Source organism: Falco rusticolus, chromosome 14 (assembly GCF_015220075.1).
Source record: "Falco rusticolus isolate bFalRus1 chromosome 14, bFalRus1.pri, whole genome shotgun sequence".
Classification (NCBI taxonomy): domain Eukaryota; kingdom Metazoa; phylum Chordata; class Aves; order Falconiformes; family Falconidae; genus Falco; species Falco rusticolus.
This window is the reverse complement of record NC_051200.1, coordinates 6,605,456-6,627,452: the sequence shown is the minus strand read 5'-3', so window position 1 is coordinate 6,627,452 and position 21,997 is coordinate 6,605,456. Positions and strand designations below refer to the sequence as shown.

Genomic DNA, 21,997 nt, shown 5'->3' with positions numbered 1-21,997 from the left:
ATGGTGACTCTGCAGGTACTCTGTAAAATAACTGATGTTTTCCTGAATCTTAGCATTACTGTCTTATATGAACGGCAAGTCTCTGTCTGCAGATACAGTTGTGCTGAGTATTTTGTTAGATTACACATAAACAAAAGTGACATGAAATAACGAAAATAGTATTTAAATTTTGTTACGTTTTAACGTGGTATTTTTCAGTTTATTTTTTCAGAAACATTGTGATAGCTGCTGATTTTTGAAGCTGCTTTTTCAGTATTTCTACAGAGATGGCATTTACGATAATACTGCTATATCAGCAGAGCTACCAATACAGATATTTTACTTTTTTTCTTGCTTTATAGCCCTTTATACAAGGCCTTCCTATAACAGTTCTGCAGTAGCATTAATTTCATAAAGGTCCTGAAGGTCATTCTTATTTTCAGTCAAATAACAATATCTAACAATTTTAATGATGCTCTTGCATTAGTGTTATAATATTCAGAATTGTTGTAAAATTCAACAACGTATGAAAATGTCATTGCCAGGGATGAATGAAGCAGCTCATCTGAAAATGAAAATCAGCCCAAATCTGTGCAGGTGTTCAAAAAACTTAAGGTAATTTCATTTTGTCTCCTCTACCTCCACTTCTCAGGTACTTCTACAAGTTCCGGTGCCTGAAATATCATCATAATTGATTTTTCTAGACAAAGGAAGTGCTTAAAGCTAATTATCTAAACTTAAGTACAGCATTTTGTGCAGTGCCATGTGGGAAATTATTAGCTAAAATGGGAGATTAGTACAGAAATTGAAAACTGAATAAGAAAGTGAGTAGTAGGAGGAGATCAGTATTGAGGGAAGGTAGTAGAGCTTCCCAAGCATCAGGCTTGGGCCTGATACTATTTAACATTTTTTATTAATGATGATCCCATAAAAAATAAGCATGCACTAATGGAATTTACCAGTGACATAAGGGAGGGAGGTACTGTCACTGCAGAGGCGAATAAAACTCTCATTTAGGAAGAACTGAGTGACCTTGAGACCAGCATAGGATAAATTAGATGAAATTCAGAAAGATTTGAGTGCAAGTTCATGCATCTGGGTCTTGTTAACCAGGTTTGTACTATATCTGCATGCTCATAGGTTAGAAAAGAATAAGGAGGGGAAAGACACACGACACAAAGCAAGGTATTTCCACCAGGGTAACGAAGTGCTGGTAACAGCGTATGAGGTGCATGTCAGAAATCAGCCAGGATAGTGCATGCTGTTCCCAAATGATCCACTTTCGGGAAGCTACTGAAAAAAACTATTAGAGTGACCATGGGAAGGGAGAGCCTTAAGTGTGAGGGGAATTTGGCAAAATGAAGGCTGAGGGAGGCTGCTATAAATACCACATGGGCATAAGCTCCAGGAAGAGAAAACGTCTATTTAAACTGAAGGACAACATTGGCACAAGAATAAATGAGTATAAATTGGTCATGAATAAATTTAGGATTGAAATTGGAAGCAGGTTTCCAAACAACAGAATAGTGATGCTCTGCAATTGCTTTCCAATGAAAACAGTGAAACAATAACAAGAACAAAAAAACCCAAGCTACTTTTAAGATGGAGTATAATGAGTTTCTGAAAGGGATTATATGATGTGTTTGGCTAAGATAGCAGGGAAGAAGACTTGATGACCCAAGAGGTCTATGCAGGCCTATCTTTCTAAGCCTGTTTTTCATGACGAAATATTTCAGAGCACTTTTAAGTGCTTCCTTTCCTTCATGTATTTTTTAGATAAATTTTTTATAGTGCACTGCAGGGACTGCTAGCTGGACCCATTTAGGGAAGGCACAAAACTGTGGTGTCCAGAATATGCTGAATACTCACCAAACAAGAGAAGTGTTGGGCATCCTATACAGGGCAAGGTTCGGGGTGCTTAAAGACATCACCAGTTTCAGTGGAAGGCAGTGGGGACTAAGGCCAGATGGGAGCAGCACCCCTCTGAGGCTTGGTTCTCTGTTGTGTCTCCTACTCCCCCGAGCCTGCTGCTCTGTTTTGTAGTTTGCCTTTTCAGCCCCACTGCACATACGCAACAGTACAAAATAGGGTGGGAATAGGTGCGCAACATTAACTGGATAAAAAATGGAGCAGTTGATGTGAGTCTGACTGCATGCTGACAGGGCAAAGCTACGGTGAAGATGGCTTGTTTGGGGAGGAGATTTCTCCAGCTTCGGTGGTGTGGTGTAGAGCTGTGCTAGCAGTGTCATGGTTTCTTTCTTTTATCCTGCTTGGAGCCTTAATGCTTTCTTAGTATCCCTTGTTCCAAAATCCAGCGTTTCTATTACTTCTTAAAAACTGTGTATCCCCTAGTCAATGTGGCCATAAAGGGATTTGTATGGAAGCCCGGGCTTTGGGGTTCCGTAGCTGGAGTTTTATGGGTTCCTTACCCACAAAAGCAAAATCAGGTCTTTACAGCTCTTTTACAGTAATAGGTAGTGCTTCATCAAAGTGCTAGGAGTATGAGGCTGGCCTGGTAATGTGGTGACTCCCTTATTAAGAGAGCATCTCATAGTAAAAAATGTTATGGTTTTCTACCGATGCTTTAGCTGAAATCTGATGAGTGGGCCAATGAGATCTGCAGAATTGGATGATTCTGGTTGTTTTTCTTCTCCAGATAACTACACACATATTTTTTGTGAAATCAGCTGTTAATACTGAGAACAGGTGAAGAAATGGGAAAGTGAGATGAAATCCCCAAGAGTACAGGTAGTTTGGAAGAGAAGAAATAGGCAGCAGCTTTACGAGGGAACAGTGCTTTGCTTACACTTTGTCGCTATCCACATTAATCACATTTGCAGTAGGTGGCAGCTCTACCATTTTTGTGCAAATACTTTAACAACTGGTTTAAAAAACCCGAGCAGGATAACAGAGTCCCCAGGTTCGTGTAAACAGGGTAATGAACAGCTGCGTAACAAGCTAGAAAAGCCATAAACACATTCGTGGAATTTTTCAGTCCCTCTTCAGCTAAGGTTTTCTGCAGCTTTCTTAGCCCCTTGGGAGCCAGGCAGGGAGGCAGCCATCCGCTGGGCTCTGCCTGTGGGGCAGGAGGCTCCCGGTGCCTCCAAAATCTGCGATTGCTGCCAGGGGCTTTGGTGCAATGCTCTGTGCATGAGCTACCCTGTGACTCATGGGTCAGAAATGCCCATCCCTCAAAAGGAAAAGCTAAAGCTAGTTGAAAAAAAAAAATGTTTTCAAGGAAAAACTGTATTAAAGGTGAGAACTGAAAGACACACGCTGTGAAGTGATCAAGAGAAAACATTTTGATTGATTGAAACTTTAAAAAAGCAGCCCTTATTTTTGGTGTTTTTAAATTTAATTTTTGTTCCTGAAATGTTTGTATCTATAGAGCTATTTTTTCACCCATCCTTAACGTCAACAAGGACACAACATCCTGTGAACACCTGGGTGAGATGATTTCATCCCACTCTGTCCTGCTAGCAAACTCAATTTCAAACAAATCAGTCATCAGCACGGCCCGTACTTATTGCTGTATTTTAGTGAGTTATAACTCATAGAGCCAGGTGCGAGAACGGGGCTCATCGGGCAGCGGCCTCGTGCCAGGGATGCCTTCAGCCCTGTGCTTGCTGCAGGGGCTGTGCCACCGTGTCTCTGCCACACAGTGCTGCCTGCCGCCGGGGAACACGCTCAGTTTTTCCGTGGGTGGAAATATCTATGGGGGTATAAAAGCACATTTTCAACTTGTTGGCAAACAGACCCACTTGCAAACGTGTGTATGGGAGCTTTCAACTGACAAGCGTACTGAGGAAATGCTTGTGACCGCAGCAGGTGGGAGAAATGGCTTTTTCAGACATGTTTCTGGATTTTGGCTACCCACTCACGCACCACATGAAGGTGATAGTGGTGTGGATGGTGTCAGGGAGGATGTGAGGGGCCTCCTTGGCTGTTGCCTGCCTCCAAGCAGAAATAATGAGCACTTTTGATGTTAACAGTGATTAAACACTAAAGCCTATGAAAACAAGAACTTATGAGGTAAACCCATCTGGGAGCCAGTGTTTGTGGGTGCTGGACCAGCTGCCATGGAGCAGGGGCCGTGCTTGGTGCCCACAGCCTGAGGTGAGTGGCCTGGCGGGGCAGGGACAGCGAGGCCAGCTTGCTTCCTCTAGTTCCTCACCCCTGGGGATTTGAAAAATAAAAGGGTAAAAAATAATCCCTGCTTTGCAGAGGGCCTTTGGGGCTCTTCCTTGTGCCTGTTCGGGTTATTGCCAGAAAGGACAAGTGCCTGGTGGCAGTAGTGCCACGGTCTTGGCCTCCCTGCCCTCATGGCCACTGGCCCCGCAGCCATCGCTATGTTGCCATGTCACATCCCTGCTGAGGGGAGAGCTGCAGGGGGGGGTGGGAGTGGGCTGTGAAGTGGCGGCGCGAGCTGCGACGCCGTGAGGATGTCACAGCCTGCAAAAAAGGAAAACAAGAAGGGCCAAAAGGGGAAAAAAAACCCACAAAAAGGTTGCGCTCGTTCCTCACTCTTCCCTCAGCACTGTCTCACCCTACGTGGTGGCTTCAGAGGTGTGAACACATCCTGTTTACATCTGCTGCCGAGACAGAGGTGCTGAGGGGAGCGCACAGCTGAGGAGCAGTTGGAGGCAGCACAGTTCACAGGGAGAGCTGCCTGCAGTGGGAGCCGGCACCGGCATGGATGCGCTGCCCATCTACCATGGTGGTATCACCCGTGAGGCTGGGGAGAAGCTGCTGCTGGCAACGGGCACTGATGGCAGCTACCTGCTGCGGGACAGTGAGAGCATCCCAGGAGTCTACTGCCTCTGCGTGCTGTGAGTAAGGCCAGCGGGGCTGGACGCGGGGTGCTGGCAAGGGCTGGTCGGGTGGTAGCTGGTTTTCAGCCTTCATGTCCATGGTACGGTCTGTTCCCACATAACGGTGACAAAATACGTTCTAACGTTACCATTTGCAGACAGGTGTGAGACTTCTGGTTCCTTCATCTTGACTTAAGGCAGAGGGGTGCAGAAGGGGTGTGGGGTCCTTTGCAGAGTGAAGGGGAGCAGGTTTTGCCTTGCAGAGCCCGTGCTTCCTATGGGCGTAAAACAGAAAGAGAAAGCAGGTCTGGAGCACATAGGAAGGATGAGTGAGGTGCCATGGAGAAGAGTCGACTCCGGATGCCGTGTGCTGCTCTTTGTGCTGGATAAGTCTCTTGCTTTCTGCCCATTGTCTTCTGCTTCTCTAACATGCTCATGGGCATGCTTAGCAACATCCCTGGCGTCCCTTGTCATCAGGAAGGGTAGCATGGATCGCTGTCATCTAGTACGTGCCTTTGCTTCAGGACATTTGGTCAGACTGTGTCCCCACAAGCCGTTAGGCTTGGAGTAAACTACCTGTAAAGTACATGAAATACTGGTGGGTAACGAATTAAGTGGTAATGCTTCATCAAACCTGGTAAAAGGGGAAAGTTCTGATGGGATGGTGTGTCAAAGAGAGGGTAGAGAAGTTGTTTCCCTGAGAGAGCTCGGGGACTTCATAGGCATAGCACCTCATTTTAATGAGGCAATTTAATTACCCTACTTCTGGCAAAAGCAGAAGGTTTGAAAGTCCTGAGACATAATGCTGGGCAATGAAGTACCATTGCATCAAGAGGGCAAAGATGTGTCTACCAAGGGTAAACAGACACTTGCGCCTCACTTCAGTAGAAGAAGGAATACATTTTAGGGCCAGCAAGATATTAGCTAACAGAGGGCACTTATGTAGCCGGAAAAAAAACCCCAAAAATCCAGAAGAGGAAGAAGAGTCCTAAGTCAGGTTTTCCCCAAATGTCTTCAGTATGTTTCCAACAATATGCAATTAAGCCCTGGGTGCATGTTGTTATTCCCTTGTTGTAGACCAGTAAATGGAGGCATGCAAGAAGGTTATAGGCAACCCAGAAATACAGAACCTTCTTTTCAGGGAAGATCTTTGTGGCAGAAGATGTATTTTTTTCTTCTCTTGTGAAATGAGAAGGTGAACCAAGTTAGGTGCTACTCCTAACAAATACCCTAACAGCTAGCTGAAAAATGGGAAATGAGAAGCATCTTGAGTTAAATGAAAATCGAACAGACATAGCAAGAGATAAGGAGTGCTATGATTCCTGTGATGGGAATAGGCAATAAAAGCAGAATCTCTTTTAAATAACCATCAGAGGAAATGGTGATACATCTCCTTAACACTCAGAAGTCATTCAATGCAGGTGAAACACTAAGGCATTAGAGAAATGATCAGGCAGAATGTTACAATGCGGAATAAAATAGAGGATCCTAAAATTAGTCCCCCATTAGTCTAAATCCTGATGTAGGTATGTAACAATGTCTTTCATCCGAACACAATCAGTTGGGATTTTTTGCTCTATTAATGGTAGTTTACGTCCTTTGGAAGAAATTTCATGAATGAAATAAAAAAATATAAGATGAGAACAGGAAGAACAGAAAGGATTGCTAACTGTAAATGTGTGCAATTTCTGGGGGAAAAGAAAAGAGACTTCAGAAAGAAACAGAACCCTACCTAATTGTTTCTGGAATTTATGAGCCACTCATCTATATGTTGTGTTGCATTCAAACATATATATTATAAACAAAGGGGTAAAAGCATAAAATATCACTGGCAAATGTTAGGCAGGCTTCTTACAGAATACAGATCCTCAATAAATTTTTTATAAGGGAAATTTTCAACTGGATCTTGGATAAATCCAGATAAATAAAATGAAAAATGTTATGATGAGTATGATTTGATATAGACAGAAAGGTGGCTGAAAAATGCTACAGCTAAGTCTTGGTTTCAATTCTTCTTAATATTTCAATTCAGAGCATTATGTAAGAAATAGCAGATACAGTAAACAACATATCACACAATAACTTTGGAGACAGTTACCATAAAGATACCAGGAAATGGTCTCACACTGAAGATAGCAATGACAGTTTAAAGAAATGTGGGCCATAAACTAGAGAAGTGCTTTGACAGGCAAAAGTTTAGCAAAGCAGAGCACTTTAGTGGGAGCGATTGTAGGAGCTAGTAGGGAAGGTATGAGAAATGTAGGTATGTATTCAATAGAGGATGCTAAGCCTGGCTTTGGCAAGATAAACCAATAGACCCAACTCCCCCAGATTCCAGTCTGAACATCATGCACAGAGATGAAACAGGCAGCAAGCATGTATGTGTGTGAAAGCGCTAGTAAAAACTGAGGGAAACATGCAGTTGCTGTTTTCACTGTTTAAGAAAAAAAAAAAGGAAGAGTAAGTACTTTTCTGCCTTTTTATGCTTCCTTCTAAATAAATAATGGAAATTATGAGGAGTCACAGAGTTATTCAGAAATTTACATTTCGGTTCAAAATTCACGCTGAAGATCACTCTAGGAATACCTAGATATATCAAGATTAGGCAAATAATGTATATAATGGAAATACTGAATTGATCTTTGAAAATGAGAAACAAAGCTGGTCAGCCATTAGATATATTGCAATAAGTATCAGAGCTAAACAAAAAGATGTACACCTTCCCAATGACAATTTCTAACAGAAGGGAAACTGCTTCATACTGCCAGTGATGTTTCTATTGCTCTTAGAAAAGAAAAAGACAAAAATCATCTTTTCCAAAATCAAAACATGTTCAGTCTGTCGTCTTTCCCCTTTCTCTGCACTTCCCTGGAGAAGTAAAACAAAACAAACCTAAACCCTTGTTTCCCAGATCCAAGCCTTCCTAGGGTTTGGGTTGTTTTTTTTTTTTTTTTTTTCCATTATGGGGGAAGAAGGGAGTTGTCAAAATTAAAAGGCATAGCTCTGATGAAGGGAAAAGAAACACTTATCAAAAAAGTCATTAAACAAATATTTGGATGACAATACTGTCACCAGCTTGCGCTCACATAGGTGGTCGCTCTGCACTTCCAGCTCCAGGTACAGTAATTGATAAGTCCTGCGATTGCCACTGCATTGCTTAGGCTCAAACAACGCCTCCTTTTTCCAAGAAACTGCATAAATTTGTAATGCTGTTCCACTCCCCCCCACCCCCCCCCGCACCCCCCACAAGCCCTAACGTATTTTAGCGGTCCTGGAGCCTCTTAAGGCACGTAATTAGGGCTGCTGTGTTCACGGTCAGGCTCATTCACCTTTTGCTTTTCCAATTAAAAAGTGGAGCCCTGACCTTTAAAGAGGAGAAGAGTCAAAGACTTCATGAATCCCTTGCAAATGACACTGATTTTACAGGGCAAGCATAAAAGAGACAGGTAGTGGCATAAAACCTGACCTACAGAGACGGGTAACTGCGGCAGGCAGGGCCTTGTTGTTGGAGCATTTGGCTGGAAAACTGCTTTCGCTCTTTGTTTCTCTTGAAGTTTTGCTTTATCTTCCTCGAATGCTGCTTTCTGCTGCCCGAAGTCACAGTGTTCAGATGGCATGCCTGCAAGCCTTTAAAAAGAGAATGTTTTTTGGTGTGGCTGTGGCAAAGCACAATGGACGCGCTTTCATAAATACTTTAAGACCACAATTAAACCATGCATGGAAAAGTAGAAGGTTTTGATTTGCAATAGTGTCCCCTGGGAATCTTACAGAGTTGCTGCCTACGGGTTTTGGCAACTCTTTCTAATATCAGATGCTACCAAGATCTTAATTTTATTAATACCATTATCAAATGGATAATATATATTTTAAGGATGTTCTTCGCCGCGTTTTGAATGTGTCAACAGAGGAGCACTATCTTTTCCTGGAAATATTTTAGGGTTGCATTGGAAAGCAAGAAGATTTTTGCTGTTCCTGAAAACTGGGATAGAGGAAATGCATATGCTTTAAAAATTGTACACATTTTACCTGTAAACATTGTAGACAGTACACCAGGGTTTTTGTATCAAAACCTGATTGTTCCAGGGAGCTTTCTTTACTGGTCTGGTTTCCTCTTTGCTCAATACCCCATTTGACATTTTTAGCACCCTCAGAAATCCTGTGTTCACACCACTCCTAATGAAGTCAACAGGGGACACCGGCCACAATAACAGCGGCTGGTCGAGGAGCAGCTTCTTAAACTGTGCCTGAAAAATGCATAAATAAAATGCCTGAGAGTGCCAAAAGCACCGCTCTCCTTTACAGATATATGAGCACACATGCAGAAACAAGCAGCTCATGCCTGAATTGGCAAAGATAAAGCATTTGTAGTTTGGGTCTTAAAATTCACATACTTGAGAAGACTTGGAATGTTAGTAGTTGTTTCAGACCTTTAAGTAAGCTAAACATGACATACTTGTCAAACTGTGTTCAGATTATTTGTTTGAAACCAGCTGTTCATGTACTGTGTTGTATTCAATTTGTGGAGAATAATCAAAAGCTGAATAGAAAGCTGTTTAGAGCTCTTGAAGCAACAGTAATGGCAATAGGGATAGGCTGCAGTCCTATCGGTTTTTACCTGTGCTGTTTCTTCTGTGACTGTAACCATGGTGCACAAGTTCAGGCAACGTGCAGAAACTTTCTGATGCAGCAGATGTATCAGCTGTACAGCGTGAAGGTGTAATACAGGATCACGAGCCAGCTTCAGCTTAGCATTTCTTTTGTTTCCCATGTAATATTTTTGATAGAAATGGCAGAATAATTGCATTTATTACCACACTGCACATAATAATCATCGCCGTTTAAAATGTAGTTTGGAACAAAAGCTTCTCTCTGGGGATGAGCCCCTCAATTCGAGGCTGGCATTGTAAATACCACACACTATTTTCAGCTTTGAAAAAAAGATATCTACAGCGCAACGGTAAATTCTACTGAGGTGAGTATTTTAGCTCCCTGCTAACTGGAGTGAGCGTTGTCTTTCCTGAGAATAATTTGGGTAATGGCCTTGAGGTATTCCAGTGGCTTTTCTTGGAAAGATTTTGCAAAGGTAGAGAGCCTGACTGGTAGGTAGCTGCTACGCTACTGAATCTTAAATGACAGAGTGGGTACAGTTGTTAGATAACAGAACCTAAGTTGGCTCTACCCTGGTTTTGTACAATCATAGAATCGTTTAGGTGGGAAAAGACCTTTAAGATCATCTTGTCCAGCTGTTAACCTGGCACTGCCAAGGCCACCACTAAACCATGTCCCTGTGTGCCACATCTGCACGTCTTTTAAATACCTCCAGGGATGATGGCTCAACCGTTTCCCTGGGCAGCCTGTTCCAGTGCTTAATAACCCATTTGGTGAAGAAAATTTTCCTAATATCCAATCTATCCAACTTGAGGCTGTTTCCTCTTGTCCTGTAGCTTGTTACTGGGAAAAGAGATGGGGCCCCACCTCGCTACAGGCTCCTGTCGGTTGCAACAGTGATTCCAGGTTCAGGGATTTTATAGTCGGTCTGAATTAATCCCTAAAACCCCAATAACTATTTCATAGAAATATGAAACAGTAACATTTACAGGGCTACTGACAGTGTTTTATCTATTACAGTTCTTGTGAGTTTTGCATAAATTGAAGAAAGAATTTTCACCACATAACCTGATTTCATGTGGTTTTACCTAAGTGAGGTACTGTTCTGGAGGACATGGTAATACATGAAGCTTAGTTACCAGCCCATCATAATTTCCTTCTGTTTAGCATCTCAGATTTGAATAAATTCCCAAAAGCATTGCTTTTAGCTGGCATCCCCTTGTACCAGACCAACATAAACCCTGCTCAGAACGGCTTTTCAGGTAAATCAGCAGCATTTCTTCTGATGGTTAGGAGTGTTCAAGTGGTGAAGATACTGACAGTCTTCCACAGAAGATTGGCTGTAAATTCAGAGGCATTTCACAGGATTTGACTTGCTCTTTCAAGCTTCTGTTAATTTCAGAAGAGAAAAATAAGATAATGTATTTGCTTTATAATGCTACAGCATTGCGGCAAGCTAATACTAGTTACTGACTCAGTATCATGGGTACATTTTTGCCACAAGAAGCGTTGGTAGGGGAATCAGTGACAGAAGCATAAACTCAGGTGGGTGTGTACAGATTGCTGCTGTGAGTTAAGCTACGGTAACACTGTTTGGCTTTTCAGATGTTGTAAACACTGATTTAAACTATTTTATTCACTCTTGCTGGCACAGAGCTTGTATCTTGCACATCATCTCAATGTGAATGCTATTTCTTCAGCTTGGGTTAGCTGATGGGTGGTAATTGCTAAGTTGCTGTACTTTGATTGTATGCCTGAGACCTAAACAAGGCAAGAACCAGGCTGCTTGTCAACCAGAAAATGCAAATTCCAGGACAGAGTGAGGAGCTGTAAGCTTAAATAGGATTTTCTCCTACATTAAATAACAAGACTTTTGGCCTTTCGATGATTAATAAACCAAGCAAGAATATAACAATTGAAAAAAACCCAGAAGTTTAAGTGGGAGGCTGAATTGACTGTTGCATCATTTTGGCAGCTGTCACTTCTGTTTCATGGGGGAGGTCATGCAGCTCAGGGGTACCCTGGGCAGGGGACACCTTGATAAGCACACACGTGAGATGTGCAGGCTCCCAGGCAGTACTGTGGAGTCCCCCAGCCTCACGAGTTTTGGCTCTGTGGTAACCATTGCCCATCTCAGTAGCCACTGTGATGCCCATGCCATTGCCTACGTTCTTGGTCCGGGGTTCCGCACTAGGAGGCAGCCTGATGGTCCCTCTGGGCATTCATGAGGTGATCCACAAACATCCTGCATCAAACACCTCTGGATAAGGCAGAAGCAGCTGCAGCCTGACCTCTCATGCTCACTAGATTATCTGCTGCACGCCATTGACACCCCCCCCCCCACTCTGAAAGCACTGAGTCCCTATGAGCCCTCCTGTAGTACTCATCTCTACAGCATTAGTAGTACTCATCTCCATAACATTAAGCAGTTTCTAAGCATTATCTCAGTTTGTGTGATGAAGAGTTTAACTCTATTTCACATGAGAGCAAATGTGACACAGGAGGCTCAGGCCTGCAGCACCCTTTAGCTTTGGGTTCCCAGTGTGAGGGGTACAGGGATGGGTTTTGAGACTACCCAGTGTTACTCTGTATAACCTGTTGACTTTGCTTGCATTGCTGAGGGCTGTTTCCTTGTTTCATACATCTTCTGTTTCCAAACCTTCCATCTACTATTCCTGGCCTTTTCAGCCCTCCAGCATTTTGTAGTGCTCCCAGTTCAAGCCCCCTCACGCTTCACCTTGGTATTTTCCCTTCCTTACTCATTTAGTCTTACTCTCTCCCAGGGATTGGATTTTCATTGCTGCTTCCTTGCCCAGCTTGCATAGACATGGGTCCCCTTTCCTTCCTCATCCACCCCACTCAGTCCCCATCTTCCTTTCCAAGATGCCCAATCTGAATCACCTTCTGGTTTTTTTTCTGTTTTTTTCCCCTGCTAATCCAGGCCAGGCAATGTGTGTGCAGCCCTCGTGGCTTGAGATCAAGGACCCTGCTTAGCTGAGTGCCCACAGCCCAGCCAGCCCAGGCACGGCGCGGCTATGCTGCTAACAACCATCAGAAAGCACCTCTCTTGCAGCCTAGACAGCCACCACTGCTTTCTATCAGAGGCTGCAAGAGATATACCTTCCCTCAAACAAACTTTATGTCTTACTCTAAAAACTGGGCAATCCCCTCCAACAATTGGAAGATTTATATAATTTTTTTTTTAACGTGGGAAAATCATTGTTTTCCCTAACTTGTCCCCTTTTATGGTACTTCTGCATTCTCCATCTTTAAATAAGATTTAAGCAAATACCTAAGAAACACAGATTCAGTCTGAAAGAAACGGATTATGGGCAGTATACAATGCTCAGAACCACTGTTTGTCAGCCACGCCACTGTCTGGTTCTTAATTGATATTGTAAAGTGACATTCCAAGGTAAGGTCAGGATGCAGATATACCAGGTAAGAAGAGCTGACTGATACAGTGCAAAGACATCAGAAGACAAAGTTGTGTAAAGAGGAAGAAATTGATGTCATTTATTGCTGACATGGCTTTTCCTTGTCTCTCTGTCTTTCTTCCTCTATATTGGTTCCATTTTGGACCCAGAAATGAATACAAATTAGATTAATAAAATTTCCCAACTGAGATACAAAACATTTGGAAATAATTTTTAAATATACCGTGCAGCTGAATCGTCATGGTTAATTTTAATCTTCAGCATGCAGCTAATATCCTCTGGCTATTTCAGTGGTGCAGAAGATTGTAATTATTCACCTGTTAAAGTAAATGCAGTTTTAACAAGTCTGATCACAGTTGAAGAGGAGGAGTGGAGAGGACAGGTAGACAGATGCTGTCTCATTATGTCATCTGTGAATGATGCCTTTGTAGCTCTTTGTGAGGAATTATCTAGCTATAAAGAAAAAAGCCTATAATATAAAGCAGACTGTTTCCTGTAATTGCAACTTTTTCTAGATTTTCCTTTGACAAAGTTTTCCCAGCAACGGTATTGCAACAGAGACAGCGCTAGCGCAGTTCCCAGCTGGTATAAGATATTCTTTGTTGTGGAGATGAAAAAATAAGTGAAATGACATAAAAATATCATCAGTGGTGACTAAACAGCTCTTTTGTAAGTGCTATTCAATATTGTCCTTACAGCAATGGCTGTTTTCTGCTTCCTCTCATCAGCATTTTGGCATTTTTTGCCTTTGATCAAAAATTTATAGTGCCTCATTCATCAAGCTGTTATTTCACAATTGCTGCCGTCCCTTGAGCTTCACTGGCGTGAAAGCGGAGCTTTGCAATCGTGAGGCTTGCGGCCGTCCTTGGGCTAGATGAAGGGATGGGGGACCCCTCCCCTGGGTCTTTGCTCGGGTGTCAAAAGCTGGTCCTCCTCCAAGATACACTGGTATGCCAGTGTCACTGGAAGAGCACTCTCTGAAATCCTTCTCTCAGTGACATGTGTCCGTCTCCTGTTGATTTTGTCTGGCCGAGAGATGAGTCTGGAACACTGAGAGGTGGACCTGGCTTGCGTGTCACCAGGTAATGGCCTCAGAGCATAAGCTGTGTGAGACATACCCAGTGACTAGCACCATGCCCATGGTGTTTGATTTTTGGCTTTAGCTTCATGGCCACACCACATACAGGAACATTGTGTCACAGTAGGAGCTTTTATCTGCCATGGATGGAGTGAAATGTAGAAATCTGAGCTGTCCCTTCATGGTGGCTGCGGAATTTCTCATCTCCTGAGATCTAAGCTCCAGTAACTGCACTTTTCCACCTGCTTTTGCCCGGTGTTACGTGTTTTGCTCTTTGGAAGGGAATGTTCTACACAATCTCAATTTTAATTTTTGTATTTAATCTTTGTTTTAAGGAAAACACCTTGAGCTTCCTTCGGTCCACACTGATCTCAGTTAATGTTGGGTAGTTTGAATCATAAAATCCTTTCTCATGGGAGGCTGTGCCCATGCAGCAGTAAAGAGAACTTGGCTCATCAAAACCATGTCACTCACACGTGGAAGGTAAAAAGCTCTTTGAAGTGGTAATGAAGTAAGTTCCTGCTGCTTAACAGAAAGTTTTGATAAGATCACACTCGTTGGGAGAGTATTTATCAGAAGTGCTGTAATTCATTCTGTGGAAACAAAGATCCCAGTGGAAAGTAGTTGGGAAGATCTGGCTGTTCCCCTTCTTAACAAAATGCACCCCACCATGTGCATTCCCTTTGAAGAAGCAGGTGTGGCCGTCCTGGGCCATCTTCCACCTACACGGTGGGCTGTGATCACTGATGGCTTCAGAGCCGACAGCAGGTGCTGCTGCTGTGTTTTTCAGCTTAAGCACAGTGAACCCCTTCAGGTCTTTCCTCCTCTGGGAAAACAATGTACATTTGCCAGGTGAGTGGAGAGATCTCACTTGTCCCTCACAAGGCTGTGACAGCAATATCTTACTCCTCCCATCCTCCACACTGCACTCAAAGCATTCGTGTTCCCAAATTCTTGTTCCATTTTCTGTATCTTGTGAGTTTTTAATCTGAGCCATCCTTTGTGCCATCTCTGGACTTGGTTGAAATATCTTACAGTGGAATTTTCTGCAAAATGCAGGATAGGTGCCTATCTTATACCTTACCCTGCTTTGGCCCTGAATATTACTTTATCTGACCTCTATTTTTCAATTTATACAGCTTAGTAAATCCTCCTGGCAGAGTGCTGAAAGCCATCAGACATTTCAGAGTCAGGGCAGCACCCCAACCCCTCAACCACTTCCAGTCATGCAATCTCTTGGGTAGAGAAAATGATGAAAGCAACAGCAGATGGTAGCTTTCCAGGCAACTGAGCCATTTGTGGGAAAATCAGATTTTAAAGAGACTGAGCCAGTCAGAATGCTTTTGGGCAGCCAAGACCAAGCATGGGTAAAATGTACAGTGAACTAATAAAAACAGGAGGCGAGAGAGTGAGTTTTAGATTTTTACATACTGATTCTGTTGTTTTTAAGGCTTGAAAAAAACCCAAATGGCTGCAGATATCGCCAAATATCCCCTTCAAAGAAAGGGGATAAAATGTCATGGTCTCTTCGATGTTTCCCACTGTGGGCTGTAGTTTGATTAATCATATATTGGCTGGCATGCTACATACATAAGTGCAGGAGAGCCCCTTGTGATGTCTAGAGAGAAAAGGTTAATGTGAACATCAGCTGCTCGTGATATCCTGTCAATACAGGCACAGCTCTCCCAGGTGTTAGGGAAGGACGTGATGGTACGAGGTTATTTAAGGACCCCGATGGGAGACGTTGGATTCCCTGAACATGAGCATATGCAGTGGCTTAGAGGGATGTGCATTTAAGCAACGGGGCTTGAGCTGTGGCCTCAAACACCAGTGACCACGATGCCATGGCATGGACAGGAGAACAGTGTTGTCCTGCCATGTCCTTCCCTCCTCCCGCAGCTGCAGCGGGTTGCTCACACCCCTATCCCAAGAGCCCTTTCTGGGCCCATGAAACCCTTCAGGGACCACAGCAGCTGCGCTTGCTGGGGGAAGTGATGCTCCAGTGGCTGTTTCCAAGAAGCCAGCATGGCCGGTCACTTTTCACGGCCAACCGGTGCCAGGTGGAAAGTTGTGTCTCTGGTTAACACAAAGAGAGGGATGAGGTGGTGGCAGGACTGTGGGGCTACGTCGGGCACCCCCATACCGAGGAGGAGGGCAGTGTCTCGGTGGCTGCACAGGCCATTTGCACCCGCAGCAGCCCCGACGGGAGGGGACGGCCTGTGTCTTTGTCTTCTGCCGCTGTATTTAATCACGGTGGGAGTCGAGTGGTGGGGGCAGAGCTCACAAATCACGACAAGCATTTTTTCTCCCACTTCGTGGGGTTGTAGCAGTGTGACAACTGTTAACAACTTCCTGCTTGGGTTAAATTATATCAGACACTGCTTTGCAAAGGTTGATGTAATGACTTTTTAACAAGAATTTATCTAGGAGCCATGACACGGAGCGTAAGTAATTGCAATCATATGGTATCTGTGTCATTGATGGTTTCTGCTATTTTGTAGTAACTACTATAACACCATGTATAATTGGAAAGAAAGATAATATTTTTCTGCTTTCTCAAGAATGGGAATTGATGCTGAAATAGGGAATGGTCCCTAAAATCCTGCTGTGTATTCATGTAAACCTGTGTAGTGTGAAATACAGTCTTCCTTATCTGATACCATCTAAACTGATATTGCACCCACGGAACTACTGCCAATTGTCTCCACTTCTGAGTTAAATTTTTGGATATTGGTATAATAATCTACCATGTAAATTATTCACTGTGTTGGGTTCGTAAGGGAAGCAAGACTGACTCTGGACATGAGTATGTCTTATTAGTGTATGTCTCCTTATTCTCAAAGGACTCAAATTAGAGTTAAAAAGAAGGAAGATTCCACGCTCTTGTAAGTCTCCCTTATCAGTATTTGAGAATTAGGAACGTACAGCAAATGCAAAGAGCAATTTGCCTTGTTTTGTGCGTCTAGCTTTCCAAATAAATTACACTCATGCTCTTGCTTCTGGGAACACCTGCATTTAAATGGATTACAATACAGTAATGCTAGCTGCCAATACTACACCTTCTCCTTTTCCAGGGAAAGTATGCCTGGTATGTGTCAGTAAAAGGAGATCACTGAAAAAAAGAAAAAAAAATATAATGTTGAGGCAGGAATGAAAGCAATATCACAACCTAGAATAACCAAATATTGCTAAACTAGATCTGAGTCAGACCTGTCCCTCTCATCCACAAAGAACCTAGCGGGTTGAACACTGCTTCTGACCCGAGTCTCAGTTTCTTTATCTATGCAGAGCCTTTATGGGTAAATTTATTTTCAAGGAATGTTAGCAGATGAACTGACTCCCACGTAGCAGAGTATACCTATTGTGAAACCTGACAGTAGAAGTGAGTAATAACTACCTGTTGATTTTTTGGGTTTTTTTTTCCCTACAGGCATCAGGGTTACGTTTATACCTATAGAGTGTCCAAGACAGAAACTGGATCCTGGAGTGCTGAGGTGTGTATTTCTCATTTCTCTTCTGAAAATTTCTACATCCTGTTTGATGTTCATATTGATTTAATGAAATATATTAAAATTATTCATGTTTGTGCATAGTCTGGTTTTCATCGAAGGTAATCAGTCTTGAGTGTGCCCATCACTAAGATGTCTTGGTGTTACTTCTGACAGTCTTGAACTCATGAATTAATTCCCTGTTACATTTCAGCTGCTGCATAATGCAACAGTGCATTATTTTGCATCATTTCAAACGGCAAAAATATTATGTTTTTATAATTTGACAAGTACAATCTGTTCTCTTCTATCCCACGTACCATTAATGTCAGAATATTTAAGGAAATGATTTTCAATCTACAGTGTTTTAAAGTTAATTTCTCTCCACATTATTTCATCACAGGTGCAAAACATATATAGGGTAGCCAAAACTTGATGCAAAATACATTTTCACCCATCTGCTAAGAAACTGGTAACTCAAGTGTAGAATAACACCATTTGCAATGCAGACAACTATTTGGGGTGGTAGAATTAGGATGCAAACCTGTATTTCTTTTACGAAGGTCTTGTTCTTTGATGTACTCTGTGTATTAATTTGTAGTTAGCTTTCTGTTTGCACGTTAATGAACACTGATTACAAACATTAAATAATTTCTAGTCAGACATAATTCCTTGGCCGTTATTATAATAGAAGTGGTTGCAGTGCTCTGGAAGATAAGACTGATTCCTGGGGTTACTCAGAAGCAGATCGGGGAGTAAAAGTGACTCACATTACTGCAGAGTAAATAATTATCTGTGTCACTTTTGGGGATGGTACCCAGGAAGAATCTGCTCGCTCGTTCCTGTAAGGTGTTGGGAGCACCCTGTAGGAGGGTTTTCAGGACAGGATGGGGTGGTCCTGTGTCCGGCATGCCAGGGCAAACTCTGGTGTCTCAGAAAGGATGCCAGGACCCCAGGGACATCCACCTGTGGAGGATAATTCCCTGAGTGAGGCTGCAGCCTGCTTTGGCTCCAGGTAATGACAGCATCTGCAGTGAGGTTTCTTTCTGGTGTTATATAGGCCTGCTACAACTCCCTCACCACGACCTCCACTGGCTTCCTGCATATGGGTCTTGGGCTTTCCCTCGCTGTATCGTAGACAAACCTCATGTGTTTCACAGCGTAGATGTCCTGAAGGCCCAGGACTCTCAATACATCCTCTGCAGGGAAAGGTGCTAGCTACAGACCCACGACACCAAACCTTCCTTTAGGCAAACAGAAACCTTGGAGTAAATGTTGCTAAGACCACGCTGGCCTCAGCTGTTAGAAACAGCAGCCTAAATCCAACTCAACCCCACGAACTGTGCCTCCAAGGCCGAAAGAGGCTCCAGCTGCAGCTGGTGCTTTCTTGTCTCTGCTTCCTTCCCTGTGGCTGGTTAGTCTCTGAGCAAGCTCAGGTCATACCCATCTTTCAAGGACAAGGCAGGGAAATTAAAACTGTGCTGGTAAAACCCCAGCCAGTGTGAAGGCTCCAGCTGGTGCCAGTGAGGCAGGATTTAGTTCGTGACTGCTGGGTGAGACAGTGTCCCTTGAATGGGACTACGCTGGCAGGACCTATGCTTGTCACCCCATGGCTTTGGTGGGGAGGGGTTATTACAAAAATGCCTTCAAGGGTTTAACAGCAACATTGGATTTTTGATTAAAAGCAGACACAGTTTTGTTTCACAGCGTTTGAAAAGATTCTAATGCAGAAAGATAGAAAACCTCCCACTTTTAATAAACAGGTAAGATTTTTGCCACTGCCTTTGTACAAGAGGTAGACAGGAGTACTCAATGAAGTCGTAACCCAGCACTGAATGCTCAGTGCAAGGCTTGAGAAGAGGCTGTGTCCATGCCTGAACTTGGTGGTGTAAGGACTTCCCCTCCCCGTAAGTGCTAGGTAGCTCTGTGGGTTGTCGTACTGGTATTTCCAGGCTGGAAGTATCTTACCGATAAACCCCAGGCTGGAGGTTAAATCACTGGCTGCAATAAATCAGGGCCAGAAACAGCGCAAGATCACTTGGGAATTTGCCTGACGAGCACGGCAGGCTGTGGGTTGCTCTTGCAGTGATTAAGAAACTGTCCCTCTCCCAGGCTTCTATCAGCACCCTGCTGGAAGCCCCCTTAGAGCAGGGGGGCAGCGATGCGCGGGGGAGGAGCAGAGCAGCACAGCTCATTGACTCATTTGAAGTTGGCACATCAGGGGGTCCAGCTGAAGGGCTGGCTCCTTTCCTGAGGTGCGTGTGTGCCTTTCTGAGGACATGGTTTCTGTGCCAGGGCCCGGAGGGCAGCGCAGGCGCTCAGCACCCAGCATCCCCTCTCACCTCTCACTCTTTGGCTTCTCAGACAGCGCCCGGGGTCCACCGGAGGCTCTTTCGGAAAATGCACAACCTCATCTCGGCCTTCCAGAAACCCGACCAAGGCATCATAACACCCCTGAAGCACCCAGTTGTCAAGGACGTGAACACCAAATACCCACCAGGTACTCGTGGGGCAGAGGGAGCCTCAGCTGTGACTGAGCAGAGTCCTCCGTGGCGGTGTGGATGAAGGGCTTAGAGTTATTTGCATCTTTGGTCTGAACTAATAGGGTGACATTGCCAAAAATGTGCCCTGACTTTGCTCCTGTGGGATTGAAATGCTGGCACTCAGGTGCTCGTTAGGGATGGGGCCTGTCAATGTGATGAGAAAATCGATTTTGGATATGGTTTCCTGAGTGCTATACCAGCGGTGGCTACCTTCCCTGCCCAGCACCCTTGTTCTTGTAGGGATGAACCTTCTGATCTGTCCATTTTCTTGTGGTGTTCACCCTTTCATAGCTTTGTGATTATTTTTCTTAGGGAAAAATGAAGACCATGGCTTCCACCTGCAGCCGTCATGAAGGCATTTCCCCAAATGTGACATAACCATATCTTCCAGTGTCCGTGCTCTAGAACAGAATGATTTATATGATAGTTAATACAACTCCATGAGTTTTCTTGTAACATTTGCAGAAATGTGTATTTCATAGAATTTATAGCTCAAAATTTAGAAGTTTTACGTTTCAGAATGCTTTGATTTTTTTTTTCTAAGAGAGGATAAAAAAATATCAACTACTAAATAGTGTAATGTCTTTTTTTCCCCTCTTTGTACTCTCAAGTACAAGACATTTTTCACTTCAAGTTTAGTTCCTAATTAATAATTTGGTACTAATTTTACATTACTTAACTTTGGACTCTGCTTTGCATTGTTCTGGTTGACATGTATGCAGAATTGAGCAAGTCCCCTTTTATACCCTTAGGCAAATTGCTTACGTTGAAGTGTCCTTGCCTTGGGTGGGCTGTGTGTCATTCACAGAGTTCCTAAAGATACTCCAGAAGTGCACCGTAAGGATCCCCACTAACTGATTTCCCATGACGCCAGGTGCTCTGCCCTGTAGCTCAGCAGAACTGGCCACTGCTGCCTGGATGCACAAAATCTGTAGTTTGCACAAATGATCAAAAGCTTAAGCAATGCACTGAGTGACTGAGAACAACCAGTGAAGTGGAGAACGTTGCTCTTTGCTTGTGGATATTCTTTATGCTTGAAAAAACCCACACTTGCATATAATTAAAAAAAAAAAAGAAATTATTTTTGCATGACAGTTTTTCTGCTTTTCTTTGCCTATCAGTGTGTTTTCCATGCTGCTGCTGGGCTCCTGGAGGACAGGGCTGAATCTACAGGACATGTCAGCTGCACAGGGTTTGCATGTGGCTACTGGGGAATTTGGTGTACGTGCCTGTTACGCTTGGGGTTTAACAAGCATGGTGACACTGTCCTGCCTGAGCTGGCAGACAGTAGGAAACACTTTTGACCAGACTGGATGCCCTGCACTCTTGTTTCAGGGGATAGCACTGTGTCTGCACTGCAGTCAAAGGGTGGTAGGCATGGTCCGAGCTCCTTCTGCGTGGGTTTCTGCCAGGTAGGCTTGTGTGGCTCCTGTGAGCTTTGGAAGGGACCCTGGCTGGGGCCCAGCCTTGTTTGAGTGTGCTCAGTCTGCAAGGGGCATGCATCTGGTCTGGCTGGTAGGTTTGTGTCACCGTTAGTCACCCTGCAACTCACAGAAATGGTCCTGGCTATCAAAAGAATGTGGGTCTCCTGAGCTGTCTTCCAAAGCGTGAGACTAACAGTGATCACAAATGGGCTAAAAAAAAAAAAAAAAAAAAAAAAAAAAAGATTTAAAAAGAACAGCTCTTAAACATTGTATAGCCACCTTTGGGTTATTCTTGTTAAATATACTTCCAATGTCCACACAGCTTGGAAGGCTGGAAACGTTTCCTAAAAGAGAAAGATTTTTTTTTTTTCCCCCCCAGAAATACCAGGCTACAGGCTCCTAATGCCACCAGCCACGGCCAGCCACGGCTCGGTGGCACGGTGAGAGGTGCCGCAGCTACTTGGGGCTGATGGCGGGTCCTGCGACAGCAGCTGCCTCCCTGCAATAGCCCCAGTGCGCGCGTATCTGCATGTGGGATACTGACATGGGGAAGCCTCCTTCACAGGTATGTTAAAAAACCCTCCATCATAATCTGCTTAATTGTTGGCATCCTGGACCCTGCCTTGTTT

General features: G+C 43.8%; 1 protein-coding gene across 2 annotated transcripts; it reads left to right on the top strand.

The window, feature by feature from the left end:
- The first annotated feature begins 4,529 nt into the window (after nucleotides 1–4,529).
- On the top strand, nucleotides 4,530–20,482 carry SH2D1A (SH2 domain containing 1A). 2 transcript variants are annotated; one of them, XM_037408244.1, is made up of 4 exons: nucleotides 4,532–4,808; nucleotides 17,344–17,407; nucleotides 19,766–19,901; nucleotides 20,257–20,482. In XM_037408244.1, exons 1-4 carry the CDS (start codon nucleotides 4,672–4,674, stop codon nucleotides 20,295–20,297), a joined length of 378 nt encoding a protein of 125 aa, XP_037264141.1. In that variant the 5' UTR covers nucleotides 4,532–4,671; the 3' UTR covers nucleotides 20,298–20,482. The 2 variants fall into 2 exon arrangements, with proteins under 2 accessions (XP_037264140.1, XP_037264141.1); XM_037408243.1 differs by having other exon boundaries at nucleotides 4,530–4,808; nucleotides 19,766–20,482.
- Nucleotides 20,483–21,997: the final 1,515 nt, after the last annotated feature.